At 47.4% G+C, this 25,337-nt stretch overlaps 2 protein-coding genes across 4 annotated transcripts in view; one reads left to right on the top strand and one right to left on the bottom strand.

Annotated features, from left to right (window-relative positions):
• The window catches only part of atad5a (ATPase family AAA domain containing 5a), a 62,611-nt gene extending 47,664 nt beyond the window's left edge, over window positions 1-14,947 (top strand). For all 3 annotated transcript variants that reach the window (XM_055654264.1, XM_055654265.1, XM_055654263.1), the window contains 3 exons: window positions 6,936-7,807; window positions 13,287-13,448; window positions 14,571-14,947. In XM_055654264.1, coding sequence (XP_055510239.1) covers window positions 6,936-7,807; window positions 13,287-13,448; window positions 14,571-14,649 — 1,113 coding nt within the window. In that variant the 3' untranslated portion in view covers window positions 14,650-14,947. The remainder of the gene's footprint in view (window positions 1-6,935; window positions 7,808-13,286; window positions 13,449-14,570) is intronic.
• A 1,994-nt stretch (window positions 14,948-16,941) lies between these two features.
• tefm (transcription elongation factor, mitochondrial) overlaps window positions 16,942-25,337 on the bottom strand; it is a 10,361-nt gene continuing 1,965 nt past the window's right edge. Inside the window, exons 2-4 of the mRNA XM_055654262.1 lie at window positions 24,167-24,639; window positions 21,431-21,580; window positions 16,942-18,418 (exon numbers count right to left, since the gene is read on the bottom strand). Of these exons, the coding sequence (XP_055510237.1) occupies window positions 17,987-18,418; window positions 21,431-21,580; window positions 24,167-24,639 (1,055 nt within the window). The 3' untranslated portion in view covers window positions 16,942-17,986. The remainder of the gene's footprint in view (window positions 18,419-21,430; window positions 21,581-24,166; window positions 24,640-25,337) is intronic.

Raw genomic sequence — 25,337 nt, 5'->3', positions numbered from 1 at the left:
GAGTATAAAGAATGTAAAAAGAATCTTAAGAAAGAAATTGGAAAAGCTAAAAGAAAATATGAGGTTGCTTTGGCAAGTAAGGTGAAAGTAAATCCAAAGGGTTTCTACAGCTATATTAATAGCAAAAGGATAACGAGGGACAAAATCGGTCCATAGAGAGTCAGAGTGGACAGCTTTCTGCAGATCCAAAAGAGATGGGGAGATATTGAACAATTTATTTTCCTTGGTATTCACCAAGGAGAAGGATATTGAATTATGTGAGGTAAGGGAAACAAGTAGAGTAGCTATGGAAAATATGAGATTCAAAGAAGAAGTACTGACACTTTTGAAAAATATAAAAGTGGATAAGTCTCCAGGTCCTGACAGGATATTCCCAAGGACATTGAGGGAAGTTAGTGTAGAAATAGCTGGGGCTATGACAGAAATATTTCAAATGTCATTAGAAACGGGAATAGTGCCAGAGGATTGGCGTACTGCGCATGTTGTTCCATTGTTTAAAAAGGGTTCTAAGAGTAAACCTGGCAATTATAGACCTGTTAGTTTGATGTCAGTGGTGGGCAAATTAATGGAAAGGATACTTAGAGATAATATATATAAGCATCTGGGTAAACAGGGTCTGATTAGGAACAGTCAACATGGATTTGTGCCTGGAAGGTCATGTTTGACTCGTCTTCTTGAATTTTTTGAAGAGGTTACTAGGGAAATTGATGAGGGTAAAGCGGTGGATGTTGTCTATCTGGACTTCAGTAAGGCCTTTGATAAGGTTCCACGTGGAAGGTTCAATTGTTGGGTATTAATGGAGGAGTAGCAAGATGGATTCAACAGTGGCTGAATGGGAGATACCAGAGAGTAATGGTGGATGGCTGTTTGTCAGGTTGGAGGCCAGTGACTAGTGGGGTGCCTCGGGGATCTGTGTTGGGTCCACTGTTGTTTGTCATATACATCAATGATCTGGATGATGGTGTGGTAAATTGGATTAGTAAGTATGCAGATGATACTAAGATAGGTGGTGTTGTGGGTAATGAAGTAGATTTTCAAAGTCTACAGAGAGATTTAGGCCATTTGGAAGAGTGGGCTGAAAGATGGCAGATGGAGTTTAATGCTGATAAGTGTGAGGTGCTACATCTTGGCAGGACAAATCAAAATAGGACATACATGGTAAATGGTAGCGAATTGAGGAATGCAGTTGAACAGAGGGATCTAGGAATAACTGTACATAGTTCCCTGAAGGTGGAATCTCGTGTAGAGGGTGGTAAAGAAAGTTTTTGGTGTGCTGGCCTTTATAAATCAGAGCATTGAGTATAGAAGTTGGGATGTAATGTTAAAATTGTACAAGGCATTGGTGAGGCCAATTCTGGAGTATGGTGTACAATTTTGGTCACCAAATTATTGGAAAGATGTCAACAAAATAGAGAGAGTACGGAGGAGATTTACTAGAATGTTGCCTGGGTTTCAGCAACTAGGTTACAGAGAAAGGTTTAACAAGTTAGTTCCTTATTCTTTGGAGCGCAGAAGGTTAAGGGGGGACTTGATAGAGGTCTTTAAAATAATGAGAGGGATAGACAGAGTTGACGTGGATAAGCTTTTTCCATTGAGAGTAGGGAAGATTCAAACAAGAGGGCATGATTGGAGAATTAAGGGACAGAAGTTTAGGGGTAACATGAGGGGGAACTTCTTTACTCAGAGTGGTAGCTATGCGGAATGAGCTTCCAGTGGAAGTGGTGGAGGCTGGTTCGATTTTATCATTTAAAAATAAATTGGATAGGTATATGGACGGGAAATGAATGGAGGGTTATGGTCTGAGTGCATGTAGATGGGACTAGGGGAGAATAAGTGTCCGGCAAGGACTAGATGGGCCGAGATGGCCTGTTTCTGTGCTGTAATTGTTATATGGTTATATGTTGAAGACTACCTTCGACTACCCTCGATTACGTACGAATAACATGCCGACCCACTTAGACTAAACCTACGATTAAAAAAAGTATCGATTTAAAAATTAAAAAAAAAAATCCACGGCGACCTTTTTTACTCGCGGGCATTTTTCAACATGTTGAAAAAAACGCCGCGACCTAGCTGAGGCATCGAGTACGCGGGGACTACTCTCGAGCATGAAGGAGAGTTACAAAGACCTCCTTGGACCTTGTCGACCATGCTGCGAGTATGAGTCGAGGCAAACTCTTCTGAACTCGCGGATTAGGTAGCCACAGTGGGACAGCCCCTTAACTCAATGGGTCAGACAGCAACCCTGGAGGATATGGATAGGTGGATTTTCTGCTCAGGACCCTTCTTCAGTGAGGAGATTAGTTTAACATGGCATCAAGTCTGACACGGACTTTGTGGGCCAAAGGGTCTATTCCTGTTCTGTACTGTTATATGTTGCAACAGAATATTATTGTTTATTGTTAGGTCAGTTGAACACAAGAGTTATGTTTCAGTAATAGGACATAGGTGAGACCACATCTGTAGGACTCTTTATTTAAGGAAGGGCATTAATGCATTGGAAGCATTTCAGAGAAAGTGTTGGAACATGTTCCAACCTGGCACTTGGAACGTATGCCTTGCTTTTGAGGAAAGATTGGATCATTTAGGATTACTTAAGGGCCTGTCCCACTGTACGAGGTAATTCAAGAGCTCTCCCGAGTTTAAAAAAAAAAAAATCTAACTCGTGGTAAGCACGTAGAATGTACGTTGCGAGTATGTCGGAGCTCGGGACGTCTTTTAACAGCTCGTAACGCTAACGGCAGGTACTCGGGGAAACGCGGTAAGTTCGTGAAGATTTTTCAACATGTTGAAAAATGCCCACGAGAGCCCCGAATACCTACGAGCGGCCATTACCGTAATTCTCCGAGTTCGAATCAGGGGAAACTCGGGACTTTTCCTCTTGTTCTAGAGCAGTGGTTCTTAACCTGGGGGTCGTGACCCCCTATGGGGGTCGTTTGGGGCTTTGCTGGGGGTCATGAAGGGAACACAAGTAACATATCAATTTTGTTGAGCCCATACATAGGAACCTAATAAAAGTACATACCACATACGGTATTTTGTTCGCGTATGCGCGTACTGGTGCCAAAAAGGTTAAGAACCACTGTCCTAGAGTCAGTAGCCTTCGATTTAAGACTAAAATAAGTAACTAATTTCCTTCAGATGGTCATGTCTTTGGAACCACCAAATGAAAGCAGAGTTTTTGAATGTTTTCAAGGTTGACGGATTCTTGATAAGCAAGGAGGTGAAAGGTCACTCGGCAGGGAAGTAAGGTTGGAAAAATCGTACCATACACGAGTACATTAGGTTGTGCGAAAAGGAGAAGGGAGACAAGAGTGCAGAATAGTGTTACAGCTATAGAGGAAGTGCAGAATAGTGTTACAGCTAAAAAATAGCTAGAGCATCAATGCGGTAGATTGGAAGATCTGGAATTCATCCTCGGTTTATCAGAAGTCTGCTCAAATAACAGTGGGGGAAGAAGTTGTTCTTGAATGTGGTGGTACGACCAGAAGCTTGTGTATTTACTGCCCCAGGGGCGAGGGGAGAAGAGAGAATCACTGGGATGTGAGTGGCCCTGGACGATGTTGGCTGCTGCCCTGAGGCTCACTATAATGGCAGCAATGAAAGTGTTTGCCTTGCACACTAACTACGCAGTAGGAGGCACAAGGACAGGGCTCTCGCTTAACTTTTTTTCTTTGTTGCCAGCTGGGCAACCTTGGCAGCTTTTTAGGTTGCCAAATGACAGTTTAGGTGGTCATTTAAGACGGCTTGCATGACACGTGCGATAATGTGCTCGGACGAAGTGCGTAGTTACCAGTCGGAATTATGCTCAATGAAGCATTCACATATTATTTCTGCCTCAAATAAAGCCACAAACTAAACATATTCACCAATCAAGACGCGATATATACCACAATGACATGCAGCAAAATTATAATACAGTATCTCAACTCTTTTTACACATTGCAATGAATGCAATTTTTATTATTTCTTTCCACTTCCAAACATAAATGTGGTTGGATTATTCAGTGTATGATCAACGTGTCAATAACTCCTGGACCTTGATAACATATATGCTTAACCATGCACACTACAGATTGATGCAAGCATGTTTTCTGTGAAGGACCGAACATTATCATGACATGGCCATAGCATGGGTCGTTATTGCTATTGGTACAGAAACACTCTCGCTTCCCACACAATTTATCCACAACAAAATATACAGGTTGCAAGGAATTTTCTAAAGGCATTTGATGATAATAGCTGACAAAACTGACTGTACCCATCTGACAGGTTAAACATTACACTAACTAACAAGAAATGGCCAAAGGACATAACTACAGCAAATGTTCTTTTGGTAATATATTTAAAGGTGTCAAGATGCCACATTACCGGACATTCAGATTAGTTGTATGTGTTGTGAACAGCAATGAAGATACCCAGTTTGTAAGCAACAAATTAAAAAAAAAATATATATCTTTTAGCTTTTAGCTTTTTCCATCATTCCCACTTCAGAATTAATATTAAAAGTTCAACTGAAATATTTCCTGACCAGAATTGTGATGTATATGACTGACTAGAAGTAAAACCTGGATAAATCCAACGTATGGTTGTGAATGTTGCTCATTAAATAACTACAGTACTGATACTCCATATTAAGAGCATTGATTTGCCGTTAAAATGAATTCTGTAATAATTTGTCAACAGTAGCAGTGACAATCGAACACTGCGGTTTTAATGATTCACGTGTTCACAATTTAATTAATCCATCTTTATGGATTAAAACAAATAATAACATTGGGAATTAAAAACATAGTCAATGTTCGCTCTGAAGACAATTCCAGCACAATAGGGTCGGGGGATTAGTGCGTGTTGGTTAGAGTAGGTAAAATTGTGAGGGGAGAGCGCGGGGGATGACAGTGGGTTGAATGGGGGGGGACCTGTGCAGGATGGATTGGGGGGGGTGCAGTGCAGGATGAAGGGGTGAGCAGTGCAGGATGGATGGGAAGGGGGGTCGGTACAGGATGAATTGGGGGACCAGTGTAGGATTGATGGGGAGTGGCAGGAGAATCAATGCGAGGTGGACAGGGAGATAGATCAGTGCAGGATGAATAGATAGGGGGATGGGGGGTAGATGAGGAGGGGAGCACAGGGGATGTCAGTGAGGACTGAATAGAGGCAGGAATGGGGATCAGTGCGGGATGGAGAGGATAAGGGGAGTGGAGGGGGGCGTACGAGAGAGAGAGAGGAAGGGAAAGGGGCAGAGGTGGGAAGGAAGGTCAGCGCTCTTCGGACAACACTGGCATCATCGCTCAAATCGCTATCAAAATATGGAGGCGATCGGGTGACACAATATCTTGGCGGCCGCATGCGCATGCACACACTCACACACGCGCGAGACTTCGGAGGCCCTGTGAACAGTAATTTCAGCTCAATCCAGCGCTAAATGCAGCTCAACTCTGCCTGTCTCGCCTACCGCCCTGTCTCAATCCAGACGGGAACAGGCAGAGTTGAGCTGGGTTTAGCGCTGCTTCTTTGCGCTGGCTGGGGGCACCGCGCCCGTCTGACTCCTGACGTCTCTGGCCATCCCCGGGCGTGGGGAGGCTCTCGGGTGGGGACGGGGATGGTCCAGTGGCGGTTCGGCAGCGCCTGGCTGCGGTGCAGGTCTACCGAGGGTGTTTTGGCACGTCTCCCTCCTCCAATCACCGCGCTCTATCCTCAGCCCCCCTGCCCCCCACTTCCGCCACTGACCGACACCTCCCTCCTCCAAGGGTTTGTTTTGAAAGCGCCGTTGGCAGAGTGGCAGCAGCGGCTGCTAACAGCAAAGATCCTATAGCATTATCAGGCCGGGCGGGGTGCAGGAGGAGGAGGAGGAGATGTAGCCGCCGCTGCTGCTGTGCGGGGCCCGTCATTCCCTCCGACCCTCCGTTACGCCACACTTAGCATCTTTCCCACGGTATATCTTCGGTATAAACCAAGTTGCCAAGCCGGGCATAATGACTCGCCATTTAGGTTACCCGGCGGCACTTTGAGTGGTCAGTGGCACCCGGGCAACCGCTAATTTCGAGCCCTGAAGGAACTGCAGGTGCTGGAATCTTGAGCAAAGCGCAAAGTGCTGGAATAACTCGGCACGTCAGGCAGCATTTGTGGAGGGAATGGGCAGGAGATGTTTCGGTTGGGACCCTTCTTGGGATGTGCTTTTGTAAGAGAGTGTGTGGGTGGTGTCTGAGGCTGCGTTGTACTGGGAGGGTGGGTAAGTTCATGTTCATTTATTGTCACATACACCAATTAGGGTAGTGAAATTCACTGGCCAGGTCAGTCATACAATTAAAAAAGCGACAGACTCATAAAAGCACTTTTTAACATAAACATCCATCACAGTGACTCCTACACATTCCTCACTGTGATGGAAGGCGAAAGTAAAGTTCCAAGTCCTTCCCTTGTTGTTCTTCCTTGGCCTCGAGCCCCCCCCCCCCCCCCCGTCAAGGCGTTCAGCTCCCCCGCGCCGAGCAATCAAACCTCGCATCGGGGCTGGTCGAGCCTCTGCGGCGTTGGAGCTCCCGTCTAGCCTCTCCCGAGACTGCGAGCTCTTGATGGTAAGTAAGTCCGCAGGCCGCGGTGGGAGCGATCCCAGGCAAGGGATCCGCTCCGATGGTAAGTCCGCGCCCCGCGGTGGGGCTCACGACAGTCCGAGCGGCTTCCAGCTCCAGTGATGGTAGGCCGCAGAGCCTGGAGAATGTGATCCGAATATTGATCACATCTCCGGGAAGGTAAGGACCTGGAAAAAAAGGTTCCCCCGACCCCTCCCCCACCCCCCCATAAAACAAACAGAACATTAAAACAAACTTTAAACAAACACTAAAAATAACAAAAAAAAGGTGTAGGGGTGGGGATGCCACAGCCATTGTTCTCCTGTTACTGATCTGTGCCCCTGCCATTTGTGATCTGTGTTGCAGCGCGACCTCCTCACCCTGGAGCAGTGGCGAAGACAAGTGCAGGTCCTGCTGGAGTTCCAGCGGCGGCGACTAGACTTCATCTTCAGCAGCCTGGAGTTCCTTCTGCCCCTTCCACAGCGCGTCGTTCCCCATCCAAAGAAGCCGGAGAACGAGATCGGCCCTTCCGCCCGCAATCCCCAACAGAAAGCCGGTGGTTTCCCGGCCAACTCCAGCCCCGTAAAAATCCCAGGCAGGACGAAGCACTGCAGGAAATCTGCCCTGTTCGACGACAGTGACTTGTTTGACCGAGAGCTGAATGACAGCAGTGTGTTTGTTACGTTGCCAAATGTAACGTCTACCTCATCGTGTGCTGTCGACAAGGTGGTGTCAGGAGGCCGTGCGAGTGCAGCGAATGAGAACGTCCCCCCCGAGAGCAGGTCTGGCCCCTCAGTCGGCACGGTAAAGAAGCCGAGGACATTGGCACAAAAGAGGTGCAGCAAGTTAGTGTCGTCGTGCCTGGGGTCGCTGGCCACGTTTGCCGACACGCTCTCGTTCCTGGACTCCTACCTCAGCGGCGGGGCCGGGGAGAGCGAGGGTTTGTGTGGACGGAGCAGTTACCACTGGGCCGCAGCGCAGATTAAAACGGGCATGTTGGATGAGCGGAGGCTGGAGCGGGGAGACTGGTGGAGCTTCCGCCGCCTCGGGGAGGTGAGAGCCGACGTGGAAGCCTTGAGCTGGAGTCAATGCCGCTCACAGATTACAAGAACCCTGGACTCGTCCGGCACCAAGTGCACAGAGCCGGGCGTGGAGGCGATGCAGGAGCTCACGCTACACGTTCCAAATCACCCAAACAGCAACACCACCTTCACAGATCACCTGCACTACCACAACAGGTGTGTTTAGTTTATTGTCACGTGTGCTGAGGTACAATAGACAATAGGTGCAGTAGTAGGCCATTCGGCCCGTCGAGGCAGCACCGCCATTCAATGTGATCATGGCTGATCATCCCCAATCAGTACCCCGTTCCTGCTTTCTCCCTATATCACCTGACTCCACTATTTTTAAGAACCATATCTAGCTCTCTCTTGAAAGCATCCAGAGAAGCTGCCTCCACCGCCCTCTGAGGCAGAGAATTCCACAGACTCACAACTCTCTGTGTGAAAAAGTGTTTCCTCGTCTCCGTTCTAAATGGCATACTCCTTATTCTTAAACTGTGGCCCCTGGTTCTGGACTCCCCCAACATCGGGAAAATGTTTCCTGCCTCTAGCGTGTCCAAGCCCTTAACAATCTTATATGTTTCAATGAGATGCCCTCTCATCATTCTAAACTCCAGGGTGTACAAGCCCAGCTGCTCCATTCTCTCAGCAGATGACAGTTCCGCCATCCCGGGAATTAACCTTGTAAACCTACGCTGCACTCCCTCAATAGCAAGAATGTCCTTCCTCGAGTACAACAAAAGGCTTTTGTTCTGTGCTATCCAGCCAGCACACCCTTCCATATCTCTGTGTGTGTGTGTGTGTGTGTGTGTGTCTCTCTCTCTCCCCTGACTCAGTCTGAAGAAAGGTCTCGACCCGAAACGTCACCCATTCCTTCTCTCCAGAGATGCTGCCTGTCCCGCTGAGTTACTCCAGCATTTTGTGTCTACAGTGTAAAGCAGCACCTTCAATTCCTTCCTAAAGAGTGGAAAGACATTACAGATTTCAATCGATCCATTCACAGTGTACAGATATGTAACTGTACACTGATTGTAATCATGTATTAATAATAGGCCTTTCTCACGGGGCGACTTGACGCAAGATGTAACCAGAGTGAAGTGGTCGTGGTCTAGCACGATATCACACGATATAACGGGGGGTAGACAAAGAGTTCCCACGGTACTCGGCATTTCTGTTATTTGTGCGAGTGACTTGTCCGTCTCCCGAGCTTTCCCATCAAATCTTGAATGACCATTGTAAACTGTCAAGTGTAATTAAATCACCACGTGGCACAAATGATGGGGGAGAGAGAGAGAAATTAGGGGAGACGTATATACACACACAAAGCAGAGTTTTACTGTGTATGTGGGAGACACAGGTGGACTGAGCACAGTACCTCGGTCTTACTGTGTGTGGGAGAGGGGGAGAAAGAGACGTACACTCACAGAGGCAGAGTCTCTCAGCCTGTGTGAGAGGGAGGGAGGGAGAGAGAGAGAGGCACACACAAGGTGGATGTGAAATCTCACCTGCCTGTTTCAGTGACAGACACCCGCCACCAGTAAATGAAGACACCCCCATCTGTCTCTCCCTCTACTCCCCCACCTTTCCCTCCCAACTCCAGTCCCGTCCCGACCCCCTGGGAAACTGAAGGGAGCAACAATTAACTGCTGCCTGCCCGCTGAGTTAAAGAGTTCCCACGGTAGTAAGACGATGTTAGTTGCGCCCAAGTTTAAATTTCCAACGTGTGTTTCAGAGTAAAGAGTCAGCGCAGAATCCTTGATAATCAAAAACTGTCTGAATCAGCAAGTTAGACACAAAATGCTGGAGTAACTCAGCGGGCCAAGCAGCATCTCTGGAGAAAAGGAATAGATTCCATTTTTGGTCGGGACCCTTCTTCGGGATGATTGTAGGGGGGAACTGGAAGCAAGAAAAGACCAGGACAAATCAGGGCCAACAACAGATGACCTCAGCAGTTGATGTCCATATGCAAATCTTTATTTTTTAAATTCAATCCCACAGAAGACAATTTTTACTCACCTTCTGTCCCCTCTGTCCAGCTTCCGGGTTCACCGTTCGCAGGAGTTCCCACGGTAAACGCAAGAGTCAGTACGGATATCGCACTGGCCACTACGTGCATATAATGTTGCAATGTTCAACCACAAGTGTACAAGTCACTCTTGGAGAAATTCAAGCTTGTTTGAATTTTCTCCCGAGTCACCAAGTTACACGAGTACCTGCCGTTAGCGCCACGGTGGTCCACGAATGCCGTACGGTTATCGCAAGAGGTTCCCACGATGTTCAACTCTGGTTAACTCTTGCGTCAAGTCGCCCCGTGAGAAAGGGGTTTAAGGGAATAAAGTTTAGTGCAAGACAAAGCCAGTAATGTCCGATCAAAGATAGTTCAAGGGTCACCATTAAGGTAGATAGTAGTTCAGGACTGCTCTCTAGTTGTGGTAGGATAGTTTAGTTGCCTGATAACTGCTGGGAAGAAACTGTCCCTGGATCTGAAGGCGTGTGTTTTCACACTTCTGTACCTCTTGCCCAATGGGAGAGGGGAGAAGAGGGAGTGGCCGGGGTGCGACTCTTGTTTGTGCTCTGCTTATTTTAGAGATACAGCGCAGAATTAGGCCCTTCGGCCCAACAAGTCCACGCCGACCTGTGATCGCCCCATACACCAGCACAGTTCTACACGTGCAAACTCCATACAGACAGCACCCACAGTCGGGATTGAACCCGGGTCTCTGGCACTGAGGGGCAGCAACTCTACTGCTGTGCTACCATGCTGCTTCATATCTTTTATAATTTATAGACACAGACTGCTGGAGTAACTCAGCGGATCGGGCAGTATCTCTGGAGAACATGGATGGGTGACATTTCAGGTCAGACTTCAGACGGTTCTGAAGAAGGGTCCCTCCTCAAAACGTCACCTATCATTTCTCTCTAGAGATGCTGCCTGAATTCCTGTTACTCCAGCATTTTGTGTCTATCTTTGGTATAAACCTGCATCTGTAGTTCGTTGTTTCTACATTGTGCCTATTGTAACTACTTGGCAGGTCTGGGTGGGTGTACTTCCCCTTCTCCATATTTCATTGTCATGTTTAGGTTTATTAATCTCACTCTTGCCATTTTTAATAACGTGATCTCCCAAGTATTTCCCAGATATTCTGTCACCTTTTCTAAGTTGATGCCTCATCTCCTGCATTTCCTTATTCTCATTCCCTCTAAATTCTGTTGATGTGACATCTCTGTCCTGAGGAAGTATCTGTAACTGACAGAATATTTCCACATTACGCTGACTTGAGGAATCGCAGATGCTGAAATCTTGAGTGCAACACAGAGTGCTGGAGTAACTCAGCGGGTCAGGCAGCATCTGTGGAGAACATGGATAGGTGACGTTTCACAGAGTGCTGGAGTAACTCAGTGGGTGCAGCAGCATCTGTGGAGAAAATGGATAGGTGACGTTTCACAGAGTGCTGGAGTAACTCAGCGGGTCAGGCAGCATCTGTGGAGAACATGGATAGGTGACCTTTCACAGAGTGCTGGAGTAACTCAGCGGGTCAGGCAGCATCTGTGGAGAACATGGATAGGTGACGTTTCACAGAGTGCTGGAGCTCAGCGGTGCATATCTATGGAGCTAAGGAAATAGGCACGTTTCGGGTCGAAACCCTCCAGTTTCGGCCCGAAACGTTGCCATTTCCTGTTCGGCCCGAAACATGGATAGGTTTCCTTAGCTCCATAGATGCTGCTGCACCATTACTCAGCGGGTCAGGCAGCATCTGTGGAGAACATGGATAGGTGACGTTTCACAGAGTGCTGGAGTAACTCAGTGGGTCAGGCAGCATCTGTGGAGAACATGGATAGGTGACGTTTCACAGAGTGCTGGAGTAACTCAGCGGGTCAGGCAGCATCTGTGGAGAACATGGATAGGTGATGTTTCACAGAGTGCTGGAGTAAGTCAGCGGGTCAGGCAGCATCTGTGGAGAACATGAATAGGTGACATTTCGGGACAGAACCCTCTTCAGACGGAAGGTTCCCGAACTGAAACATTGCCTATCCATGTCCTCCGGAGATGCTGCGTGACCCACTGAGTCACTCCAATACTTTGTGTTCTCCACTTTTCTTCTTCTGTTTGGTCCTAATGAAAGGACTTTGGGTTCAGTCCAAGCTAAACCCTAACCTTGTCTCCTGGTTTCAACATTCCTCACTTGAAGATAATTTTTGTCGACCTTGGGATATTCTGTGGTTGTGAGTTCTTCTCTTTGTTCGAAAAAATGTGGAAGTTCAGTAAACCTCAGTTCTGTGATGCCACAAATAGAATCTGTTCCAATCGCTGACGGTATTTAGCTGCTGACATTTGTTCTCTGTAGGATGATGTTCCTCAAAATCCAGGAACCGTCTCATGTGAGCTGAGTGTACAGAATTCACACCACTGACAGTTTGTGTTAAAATTCCTCTTCTACAATCTGGCACTCCTTGTATGAAAGGCAGTAGCTGGCCCAGAATGCCGGCATCGATGCTGGTTAGTAACAAGCTGAAAACTTTGAGCTTTGCTTAGAATGAGCGGGACCTGCAGACTTCACTGTCCGGGTCTTGGCGCTGTAAGACATCCTTCTGGCTTGCTGTAAGGCAGCAACTCTACTGCTGTGCCACCATGTGGCCCCATAATCCAATCTATTCACTCTGGAGAGTCCCACCTCCATGGTCACCATTCCTTCCTAGCATCACCTAATTTGCAATGCAAAGCCTCAGCACCCACCATGTGGGATTGGGGTCGAGACCCTTCAGCATTTCAAAAGTAGAGGTTGTCAGAAGGGTCTCGACCCGAAACGTCGCCTATTTCCTTCGCTCCATAGATGCTGCCTCACCCACTGAGTTTCTCCAGCATTTTTGTCTACCTTTGATTTTCCAGCATCTGCAATTCTTTCTTAAACGTGGGGTTGCGGGGTGTGTTTCCATCTGAAGGTAGAGACAAAATGCTGGAGTAACTCAGCGGGACAGGCAGCATCTCTGGAGAGAAGGAATGGGTGACCTTTGGGCTCGAGACTCTTCTTCAGACGGTCTCAACCCGAAACGTCACCCATTCCTCCTCTCTGGGGATGCTGCCTGTCCCGTTGAGTTACTCCAGAATTTTGTGTCTTTTTTTTTATTATGACGTGTAACTTCTCTACTTTTGAAATGCTGACACTCATAAGCTTTTTCAACCCACAAACTCCTTATGAAAAATTCTACTCTATCCATGATTTACGCCTGTTCCATATTTCCCCCCCATCACCTGCAGGACCAATTGCAGATTAATTATTGGTTCATCCGATTGATAAAATGGTGCTTAAAAAAAACTGCAGATGCTGGAAAAATCAAAGGTAGACAAAAATGCTGGAGAAACTCAGCGGGTGAGGCAGCATCTATGGAGCGAAGGAATAGGCGACGTTTCGGGGCGAGACTCTTTTTCAGACTGATAAAATGGCGCTGGAATGTAGCAAATCTTTGTCTGCCTCCCCCACAGATCCCCTCCTATTACATCTGTTACAATCATTAATATTCTCCCTTGCGCTACCTGGATGTACTTGTACAAAGTATGACCTGGCTGGATAGCACAGAACACTTTTTCACTGTCTCCCCCACCCCGCCTCAGCTAAAGGTAGTTTAAATAAAACGCTGACATTTATTTCTCTTTCAGCACTGCATCTAAAAGAATCGATGTTCTCCAAACAGTATTCTCCAACAGCAAGGTGTCTGTGGGACTGGGTCACAGGCGAGCGAGTGCCACAGAGTATCTGCCAGCTCTCCGTACCATCTGCAGGGCAGAGAAACTGAAGGAGCAGGGCAAAGCAAAGCGCAGGTATGGATCCTTGCCGCATTCTTTTAGTTAAGAGATACAGGTACAGCGCGGAATCAGGCCCTTCGGCCCACCGAATCCGTGCTGACCAGCGATCCCCGCACATTTACACTATCCTACACACACACTAGGGACAATTTACGATTTTACCAAGCCAATTAACCTACAAAGCTGTACGTCTTTGGAGTGTGCAAGGAAGCCAGTGATCCCAGAGAAAACCCACGCAGGTCACTGGGAGAACGTGCAAACTCCGCACAGACAGCATCTGTAGTCAGGATTGAACCCGGGCGTCTGGCGCTGTGAGGCAGAAACTCCACCGCTGCACCATTCTGTCGTGATTCTGTGCCTGAAATAAGCCTGCACTGCCTGGACCAGTGCACACCTCTATTGGCAAGAGATGCATCTTATCTTAAGGTTAAATTTAGCCTTGTCTGACCTGCCAGACATTGACCCACCCCCCACTACAAAGTATGAAGAAGAGTACTAACCTGAAGGGTACTGCCTGTCCATGTTCTCCAGAGATGCTGCCTGACCCGTTACATTACTCCAGCACTCTGTGTTTTTGCTGAAGATTGCAGCATCTATCGTATCTGCCTCCACCACCACCCCTGGCAGCACTTTCCAGGCACCCGCCACCTTTGATTTTGTTTTTTTAAAACATGCCCTCCATATCTGCTTTAAACTTTGCTCCTCTCACCTTAAAGCTCTACGACATTTCCATCTTGGGAGAGGGGAAATGATTTTGACTATTGACCCTATCTATGCCTCGGATAATTTTATATACTTCTATCACCACCCCCTGAAAGGGTGGGAATCTTGTTGGATCTACCTCTTGCAGGTACAGGGATTACTGATCTGGAGAGAATGACAGGGAGATGGGTTGGTCAGGGAGGGCTTGGGGAAGGGAGATGGAGCTGGAGAGGGAAGGGAGAAATCTTGGTGGACTTGTCTCCTCCAGGTACAGGGAAGACTGATAAAGGACCTTTGTGTCGGCCTTAATTTGGAACTTGCACTGTGCAGAAATTCATATCCACGGCATCTGCCGTCTCTTTCAAGTGTTAACTTGTACTTGTTGCATTTATTTTTGCACGCTTTAAAAAGTGAAAAGCTGTTCGTGTTTTCCAGGTTTCTGCACTATTTGGATGGGGTGCACATGGAACTGCCTAAAATCACATTGGAATCCCTGGCAGCAGACTTCCCCTGAGCTGATGGCACTATTATCTGTACAGTAAATTACTATGCCTGGACGACAAGACCATCTTTGGGGGTGGTTTGCCCCTGCTCCCTTTTGGTTCCTGTTTTCGTGTGTGTGTGTGTTTGTCTGAATGTATGAATTTTTTTGTACAGTAAAGTGATGTGAATCTTTGTAACAGAATAGTGGGTAATCGTAATTTAATTGCTGCGGACAACCTCATCCTGCTGTCGAAGAATGTAAAAACCAAGTTGTTGGTGCTGTCTGTTCATAACATGTGTGGAGAATAAACTAAATCATTGCCCTTCAATCCTGCTTTTACAAACGCCCGCCACAACTCCACCCAATAATCTTTATGACGGGTGGAGGTGGTTTGATTTTGCAGCGTAACTGAGACAAACAATTTAAATATACTTTAGTTTAGAGATGATGCAGCGCTGACCAGGTCCGCACTGACCCCCGATCCCTGCATTTTAACACTATCCTACACACTCACACGAGGGACAATTTTTACATTTACCAAGCCTACATACCTGCACGTCTTTGGAGTGTGGGAGGAAATCGAAGATCTCGGAGAAAACCCATGCGGTCACGGGAAGAACATACAAACTCCATACAGGCAGCACCCAAAGTCGGGATCAAACCTGGGTCTCCAGCGCTGTAAGACAGCAACTCTACCGTTGCACCACCTTTGTGTTGTGGTCACTCGATGGGAGCATAAACCCAAATATTTTTTTTATAAAATAACATTTCTCACCATTTTGGGGAATAAAATAGAGCAACACTGTTGCGCAACGTTAGAGCTGCTGCCTCTCAGCGCCAGAGACCCAGGTTTTATCCTAACTACAGGTGATGTACATAGTTTGTGCGTTCTCCCTGTGACTGCGTGGGTGTCCTACATCCCAAAGACGTGCGGGTTTGTAGGTTAATCAGCCCTCTGTAAAGTGGCCCTAGTGTGTCGGATAGAACTAGTGTTGGGTCAGCATGGACTTGATGGGCCGAAGGCTCTGTTTTCATGCTGTATCTCTAAACTAAAGTTTTTTTTGTTTTTAATTAACTAAAAAAAAATCCCCTCCACTTTGATTCATTATTCCCTTCCCCTCTCAACCAGCACAACTGCTGGTTATATATCAGCCATAAGTGTTTCGGACAGGACTGGAAATAAAGCAGGTTGCTTAACAGTGACTTCCTCATGCAAGGCTGACCCTAAGCAGCCTGTAACTAAGTTACTATTGGGAATGGCCATCAAATGGAGGATAAAATATTATCTGAAATTGTGAATGACTGAGATTCATCATGTTTTCCACTAAAATGTTTTAAATTCCCCATTTTTATGTCAGGAGTATTATATAGAATTAAAGCACCCCGGTATTGTATGGGGCGATTGTACAGTATTCTGACGTAAGGTATCGAATTAAATAAATCAGAGTCATGCCTATAAACTGCAAACTTCACTTGGTTGCCTGCAAGCCTTGCCACAGTGTCGGTATCGTTATCCCAGGATTCTACCTTGGTCTAGACCTCCCTGGCAATGTTCTTGACGGCTTTACAAAGGCTGTAAGTAGATTCATTGTACTGCTCAATTGTGTGACTTGTTGGGGGAACACTCGTAGTCTTGAAGACGCAAGGAACTGCGGATGGTGTAAACCTTGAGCGGAAAATAAACTAATTGTGTGGGAAGGAATTGCAGACGCTGGCTTACACCAAACATAAACACAAAATGCTGGAGTCTCAGCGGGACAGGCGGCATCTCTGGTTGGAAGAAGTGGGTGATGTTTTGGGTGGTGTCCCTTCAGACTGCTGGAGAATGGCACCGTTTCGGGTTGGGACCTTTCATCAGACTAGTATTGTCTTTGGCACATGTTTCTCTACAGGCTAATGGGCCTGTCCCACTTAGGCGAGTTTTTGGGCGACTGCCGAAGAATTTTCAGCGACAATTTTTGCTGTCGCTGAAAAGTGGCGACAATATTTGTTGTCGTAGGTTGTCGCCAGGTGTCGTAGGTGAATTCCAATAAAACTAGTCCCTGGCAGTTGGCCTTAGGCATAAATCTCCGAGTTCGAATCAGGGCAAACTCGGGAGCACTCTTGGAATGAACTTGTATCGGGGGACAGGGGTTTTAGAGATACTGCACAGAAACAGGCTCTTTGACACACTAGGGGCAATTTACAGAGGTTAATTAACCTACAAACCTGCACGTCTTTAGGATGTGGGAGGAAATTGGAGCACCTGGAGAAAACCGATACCACTCCAGGGAGAATGTACAAACAGACGGAATCAAACTCGCATTAACTGTATCAGTAACTCCAGTGAAGTATTTTAATGATAAATACACAATCAAAGCAATACAAGGGGAAAAATACAATCACCTGAGACTAATAGAATTTTAAAGATTTGCATTTCTGTAGCACCATTGGTTCCAAAGAGGTTCCTGCTCCACTGTTTGATCTTCTCCGTACATTTAATGTTCTGTTTTTATCCATAAAATGCCTCACAGCCACCAATAAAGTTTAGAGATACAGCATGGAAACTGGTTCTACAGCCCACAACAATCGGTCATCACCCGCGTGCATTAGCACTGTCCTATACACTAGGGGCAATTATACCAAGCCAATTAACCTACAAACTACACAGTCCCCGTGGTCATGATGGAATCTGGCGCTGTAAGGTCACTGGCGCTGTGAGGCAGCGAATCTACCGCTGTGCCATCAAGCTTTTGAGTGAAATTAAAAAACCCAGAAATGGTGGAAATGCCACAGGTTTCATTGTGAAACTGGGTTGAATCAGAAACAGGCCAAAATCAAACCAGTCGCGGTGATTTGTGCACCTTGGTATAATGTTATGTTGGCAGTCAGGTATTCACCAGGGAAGCAGCACAAGAATCTTAAGTGTGAGCCGGGAAAAGAATCAGCGGATGAGGCAGCATCTATGGAGCGAAGGAAATAGGTGCCGTTTCTTTGAGGTCTCGATGCGAAACTGGAATTCTCTGCCTCAGAGACAGGTTCTCTGGATGCTTTCAAAAGAGAGCTAGATAGGGCTCTTAGAAAATAGTGGGGTCAGGGGATATGGGGAGAAGGCAGGAACGGGGTACTGATGGGGATGATCAGCCATGATTACATTGAATTGCTCGAATGGCCTACTCCTGCACCTATTGTCTATTGAAACTTCACCTATTCCTTCGCTCCTCATAGGTGCTGCCTCACCTGCTAAGTTTCTCCAGCATTTTTCGATTTTTCCAGCATCTGCAGTTCTTTCTTAAACAGGGACAAGAATCAAATCGGAGAAGTTCTGTCTGATTCTCCCCTCGATGCCAGTGGTGACAAGAAGGGCCGGCTCCAACTGTAATGATGTTTAAGAATCGTTGAAGAGAAATTCGTAGAAAGCGATGGCCTGCAGTAACGCGTCGCACATCTCCTCCCCGCGGTCTGGCCCCGCTTTGTGGAACAGCCTCCTGTAGCGGGCAAGTGTGTCATGGGGAAATAGGACCCTTGGGTTCTCGTGCGTCACTGAGTCCGCCATCAGCTGCTGAACCAGCTCCCTGCCGCTGGTGCGGGCCTCGCCCACCATCAGCTGGAAGTGTTTGCCCACGGCCGTGCGCACCACACTCAGCACCCGGTGCTGCCCGTCCCGCGGGAAGTGCGGGCTCAACAAGCCGTGCAGCATGGCTTCCACCGTGCGCAGGTGTAACGTCACCGGGAACAGGTTGGCGTTCTGTGTCGAGATGCCGGGCTTCTCCAGGACGTAGAAATCGGCAGCGGGGATGTTCGACACGGCTGAGGAAATCTGGAAAAGATTAGGACACCGATCAGACGGCACAGGGGCTGGGACAGGCCCTTCGGCCCACAATGTCCGTGTTGTAAATGTGATGCCAACATGAAAGACAGAAAATAGGTGCAGGAGGAAGCCATATCCCTTGACTCTAGCCCCTAGTAATGAAGTAATCTCTGGATGCATGAAGCTAGATATAGACAATGGACAGTAGGTGCAGGAGTAGGCCATTCGGTCTTTCGAGCCAGCACCGCCATTCAAAGTGATCATGGCTGATCATCCCCAATCAGTACCCCGTTCCTGCCTTCTCCCCATATCCCCTGACTCCGCTATCTTTAAGAGCCCTATCTAGCTCTCTCTTGAAACTATCCAGAGAACCGCCCTCTGAGGCAGAGAATTCCACAGACTCACCACTCTCGGTGAGAAAAAGTGTTTCCTCGTCTCCATTCTAAATGGCTTACCCCTTATTCTTAAACTGTGGCCCCTGGTTCTGGACTCCCCCAACATCGGGGACATTTACTGGTGGTGGTTTCACATTTTCAGATGCTGGTTTGCAATAAAGCACTATCGGAATAATTTGGCAAGTCGGGCAGCATTCCTGGCGGACATGAATAGGTGATTTTTCTCGTCGGGACTGATTGGATTGGAGGGGGAAAAGGAAGCTGGAAGAGAGGGACAGGACAACGACTGACAGGTAATAGGTTGATACAGTTCAGGGTCAAGACAAGACAATTTTATTTCTGTAGAACATTTAAAAACAACTAGTTGACCAAAGTGCTTGGCATTAGTGCAGGTACTAATGTGCTACATAGTGGTACATAGATCAACAACACATACATAAATACATACATACAGCACTCCATCAAAGGACCTCAAGAAAGGCTTGAGAGTAGAAATAAGTTTGAAGTCTAGACTTAAAAGAGTTAATGGAGGGGGCAGTTCTGATGGGAAGATGGATGGTGTTCCACAGTCTAGGGGCTGCAACCGCAAATGCGCGGTCGCCCCTGAGCTTATGCCTGGACCGCGGGATGATCAGTTACCCCGATCTGAGGGACCTGGAGGTGGTGTGGTGGGTAAGCAGATTTTTGATGTGGGGGGGCAAGCCTGTTAAGGGCTTTGTAAACATAGAGAAGGAGCTTGAAATTGATTCGGAACCGCACTGGGAGCCAGTGGAGAGAGGCCAGAATCGGGGTGATGTGGTCCCTTTTCTGGTGTCTCGTTGCGGCGTTTTGGACCAATTGAGGCGGGGCAGGCATGATTGGCTGATACCAGTGTAAAGGGAGTTGCAGTAATCAATGCGGGAGGGGATAAATGAGTGGGGTGATACGGTTCGGGGTGATACGGTTCAGGGTGGGGTGATATGGTTCAGGGTGGGGTGATACGGTTCAGGGTGGGGTGATACGGTTCAGGGTGGGGTGATAGGCATATTGCTAGACATAGGCCGGAGATGAAAAGACAAAAGGTGACAAAAGGATTGCAAATTATGCAGCTGGAGTAAACTAACTTCTGCCTACCGGTAGTAAAGAAGGCAAACGCAATGTTGCCATTTATTTCAAGAGGGCTAGAATACAAACACAGGGATGTAAAGCGGAGGCTCTTCAAGGCGCTGGTCAGACCGCATTTGGAGTATCGTACGCAATTTTGGGCACCATATGTGAGGATGTGCCGGCTCTGGAGAGGGTCCAGCGGAGGTTCACAAGAATGATCCCAGGAATGAGTGGGTTAACATGATGAGCGTTTGACGGCACTGGGCCTGTACTCGCTGGAGTTTAGGAGAATGAGGGGGAAAATCTAATTGAAACGCACTAGTGGGAGAGTCTAGGACTAGAGGTCATAGCCTCTGTATTAAAGGACGCTCCTTTAGGAAGGAGATGAGGAGGAATTTCTTTAGTCAGAGGGCGGTGAATCTGAGGAATTCGTTGCCACAGAAGGCTGTGGAGGCCAAGTCAGTGGATATTTTTAAAGCAGAGATAGATTCCTGATTAGTACGGCTATCAAGGATTATGGGGAGAAGGCAAGAGAATGGGATTAGAAGAGATCGATCAGTCTTGATTGAATCATGTAGACTTTATGGGCCGAATGGCCTAATTCTGCTGCGATTACCCATGACCTTATGGCCTGCACATGATCCATATCCGTTGTGCCTGTATAAAAGCCTCATAAACGCCACTATGGTATCTGCCTTCACTACCGCGCCTGGCGGCATATTCCAGGCACCCACCACTCTCTTTAAAAGAAATCCTTTGCCCTGTACATCTCCTTAAAACATTGCCGCTCTTACCTTAAGATTTTGTCGATCAACCCTATCCACGCCTCACATCATTTTATATAGACATAGAAATCAGGTGCAGGAGTAGGCCATTCGGCCCTTCGAGCCTGCACCGCCATTCATGATGATCATGGCTGATCATCCAACTCAGTATCCCGTACCTGCCTTCTCTCCATACCTTCTGATCCCCTTTGCCACAAGGGCCACATCTAACTCCCTCTTAAATATAGCCACTGAACTGGCCTCAACTACCCTCTGTGGCAGAGAGTTCCAGAGATTCACCACTCTCCGTGTGAAAAAAGTTCTTCTCATCTTGATTTTAAAGGATTTCCCCCTTATCCTTAAGCTGTGACCCCTTGTCCTGGACTTCCCCAACATCGGGAACAATCTTCCTGCATCTAGCATGTCCAACCCCTTAAGAATTTTGTAAGTTTCTATAAGATCCCCTCTCAATCTCCTAAATTCTAGAGAGTATAAACCAAGTCTATCCAGTCTTTCTTCATAAGACAGTCCTGACATCCCAGGAATCAGTCTGGTGAACCTTCTCTGTACTCCCTCTATGGCAATAATGTCCTTCCTCAGATTTGGAGACCAAAACTGTACGCAATACTCCAGGTGTGGTCTCACCAAGATCCTGTACAACAGCAGTAGAACCTCCCTGCTCCTATACTCAAATCCTATACCTTTATCTTCCTGAAAGGGAGAGGATGGGAGGGGAAAGAGAGATGCGGAGAGGGAAGGAATCTTGTTGGACTTGCCTCCTCCAGGTACAAGGAAGGCTGATAGGGTCCCTTCATGTAGCGGTGGCTCTCCTCCTGATTCCAGTCCATGACGGTGAGATTGTGATCCACATGAGCCCACGCAATCCTACGGATTCCAAACACGATCGACACGATGGTCTTTGCAGCCTTGTCAGAAGCAGACAGGTTTGTTTAGGTCCCGATTCCACACAACAAGATCATTCTCCACTCAGCATGCCCAGTAGAGCTTTCCTTGTCGTTAACACCCACAGCTGCAGCCAAGGGTTCAAATGTCTCAAGTATAACAATGATACACCAGTACAGGTCCTCCCCCGGGTTAGTTTAGATCCAGCAGGAAACAAGCACACTGAGTCTGTGTCGTAATCGATCACCCGGTCCAACTAGTTCCATGTTATCTCAATTTCTCATCCAACACACTAGGGGGAATTTACAGAGGCCAATTAACCTACAAAACTGCACGTCTTTACAATGGGGAGGAAACCAGAGCACCCGGAAGAAACCCACAAGGTCACGGGGATGAAAAAGTGGGATAGCATCGAACTAGTGCACGGGTGATCAGGGGCAGCACGGTGGCGCAGCGGTAGAGCTGCTGCCTGACAGCACCAGAGACCAGGGTTCAATCCTGACTACGGGTGCTGTCTGTGCGGAGTTTGTACGTTCTCCCTGCGGCCGTGTGAGTTTGCTACAGGTTCCACCTACACTTCAAAGACGTACGGGTTTGTAGGTTAATTGCCTTCGGTAACATTGTAAATTGTCCCTAGTGTGTAGGATGGTGCTAGTGTACGGTGTGATCGCTGGTTGACGTGTTCGGTGGGCTGAAGAGCCTGTTTCCACGCTGTATCTTGGGAACATGTTTCTTGCCTCCAACATGTCCAAACCCTTAATAATCTTATATGTTTCAATAAGACCCCTCTCATCCTTCTAAACTCCAGAGTATACAAGCCCAGCCGCTCCATTCTATCAGCATATGACAGTCCCGCCATCCCGGGAATTAACTTTGTAAACCTACGCTGCACTCCCTCAATAGCAAGAATGTCCTTCTTGAAATTAGGGGACCAAAACTGCACACAATACTACAGGTGTGGTCTCACTAGGGCCCTATACAACTGCAGAAGGACCTCTTTGCTCCTATACTCGACTCCTCTTGTTATAAAGGCCAACATGCCATTCGCTTTCTTCACTGCCTGCTGTACCTGCATGCTTACTTTCATAGACTGATGAACAAGGACCCCCAGATCCCGTTGTACTTCCCCTTTCCCCAATTTGACACCATTTAGATAGTAGAGGGGAAGTACAACGGGATCTGCCTGCCATTCTGAAAGGGACCCGTTAATCCCTACTCTTTGTTTGCTGTCTGCCAACCAATTTTCTATCCATGTCAGCACTTTACCCACAATACCATGTGCCCTAATTTTGCCCACTAATCTCCTATGTGGGTCCTTATCAAATGCTTTCTGAAAGTCAAGGTATACTACATCCACTGGCTCTCCTTTGTCCATTTTCCTAGATACATCCTCAAAAAATTCCAGAAGATTAGTCAAGCATGATTACCCCTTCATAAATCCATGCTGACTCGGACCGATCCTGTTACTGCTATCCAAATGTGCCACTATTTCATCTTTTATAATTGACTCCAGCATCTTCCCCACCACCACCGATGTCCGGCTAACTGGTCTATAATTCCCTGTTTTCTCTCTCCCACCTTCCTTAAAAAGTGGTATAACATTAGCTACCCTCCAATCCACAGGAACTGATCCTGAATCTATAGAACATTGGAAAATTATCACCAATGCATCCACGATTTCTAGAGCCACTTCCCCAAGTCCCTCGAGCAGAGCAGCATCGATCTGGACTGGCTTTCAATATCTTGCACTATATTAAATTTTTCATACCATTGTGCTTGAGTAAATGCATCCAGGACAGGGGTGGGGAACCTTTTCATGGTGGAATGCAGAAGTTAGCTGTAATCTAATAAAGCCGCATCCAAGAAACTTCAATTGGATATACAGGTACTTCAAATCGTACATTATTTTTGATTTACTAATGTTTTAATTCAGGCCGTCAGTCGGGGAGGATTATTTTGTTGAATCTTCTTTTACTCTGGTATTATAAATACGTTCATTTTAAGATTAACATAAAAATAATAAAAGATAAATATATAAAATTATAAAAGGACTGGACACGCTAGATGCAGGAAAAATGTTCCTAATATGGGGTGAGTCCAGAACCAGGGGCCACAGTCTTAGAATAAAGGGGAGGTCATTTAAGACTGAGGTGAGAAAAACTTTTTCACCCAGAGAGTTGAGAATTTGTGGAATTCCCTGCCACAGAGGGCAGTGGAGGCCAAGTCACTGGATGGATTTAAGAGAGAGTTAGATAGAGCTCTAGGGGCTAGTGGAGTCAATGGATATGGGGAGAAGGCAGGCACGGGTTATTGATAGGGGACGATCAGCCATGATCACAATGAATGGCGGTGCTGGCTCGAAGGGCCGAATGGCCTCCTCCTGCACCTATTTTCTATGTTTCTATCTATGTTTCTATGAACAAAAACATATTAATAATAATAAAAAGATTTGTTCTACAAAATTTGGATTCATTCAAAAGGCCGCACTTAATGGCCTTACGGCCACAGGTCCCCCCCCCCCTCCGCCCTGATCCAGGACATTGGGCGGGGTTGAGAAGACTGTGTTTGCTGGATCTGCCACGTGAACAGAAGGTTTTCCTGAAACTTACCAAGAGCTGCTTCCTCTCCACGTCGGGTTTGACAAACTTGAGTCCGTGCAGTTTCTTCTCCCGTTTTGCTGGCTCCTGCAGCGGGCTGAGGATGGACTGGCAGACTTTCACGATGGTCTTGTGCTTGAACAGGGGCACGTGCAGCAGGCTCTGCAGGCAGTTGAAGGGCCCGCTCTGCTCGCGGTGCTGCACGATGTTGGCCGATTTCCTGCCGCGCAGCAGCTTGATGCCGGCCAACTCCTCGCGCGATGCCGTGTTCAGCACCTGCAGGATGGCGCCGCGCTCATCGTGGGTGTACAGCCCGTCCAGGTCAACGCTGCTCAGCTCGGGGGACATGCAGTCGAGGTGTTGCAGCTCCGACAGCGAGAGGCGACCCTCGTCGCAGTGCGTGCAGCGGAGGGAACGCTGGTGCCACGCTGCATCGGGGAGGATGGCTCGCCACAGTACACTCCGCTGAGCTGCAGACACACAGGCTATAAACACAGGCCATGAGAATCAGGTTCAGGTTCACTAATGTCACCTGCTCCAGAGTACAGTGAAGACCTTTGCATGCTATCCAGTAAGATCGGATAATACCAAGCATAAACACAATCAAGTCAAACTCAAGTACGATAGGGACTGCACAGGGGCACAACTGGTAAGAGCCTCTACCTCACGATGCCAGAGACCTGGGTTCAATCCCAGCCTTGGGAGCTGTCTGTGTGGAGCTTGCAAGTTCTCCCAGTGCCCGCGTGGGTTTCCTCCAGTATCCTCCCACATCCCAAAGACGTGCAAGTTTGTAGATTAACAGGCTTCTAAGTTGCTCCTAGTGTGCAGGGAGTGGATGCAAATGTGAGAATAACACAAGCGGGTGATTGAACAGCATGGACTCAGTGGGCTGTTTACATGCTGTATCTCCAAACTAACGAGAAATAGGAAGACAATACAGAATGCAGAATATAGTTCTCAGCATGGCAGCACACGAGTTCCATTGGCAATATCCAATTCACTTTACCTTCTCCGTTGCTCCCCTGCTCATCAGGCTTCTGAACATCCTTCCATAAACTGGGCTACTGTCCGATTCACCTCTACCCCATTGCGGACATTGGACTTGGTCTCTGGGAACTATATTCTGCACTCTGTATCTTCCCCTTTTGCTCCATCTACTGCAACTGCATGGAGACAAGGAACT

Source organism: Leucoraja erinacea, chromosome 23 (assembly GCF_028641065.1).
Source record: "Leucoraja erinacea ecotype New England chromosome 23, Leri_hhj_1, whole genome shotgun sequence".
Classification (NCBI taxonomy): Eukaryota; Metazoa; Chordata; class Chondrichthyes; order Rajiformes; family Rajidae; genus Leucoraja; species Leucoraja erinaceus.
This window is presented reverse-complemented; position numbering and strand designations above follow the sequence as displayed.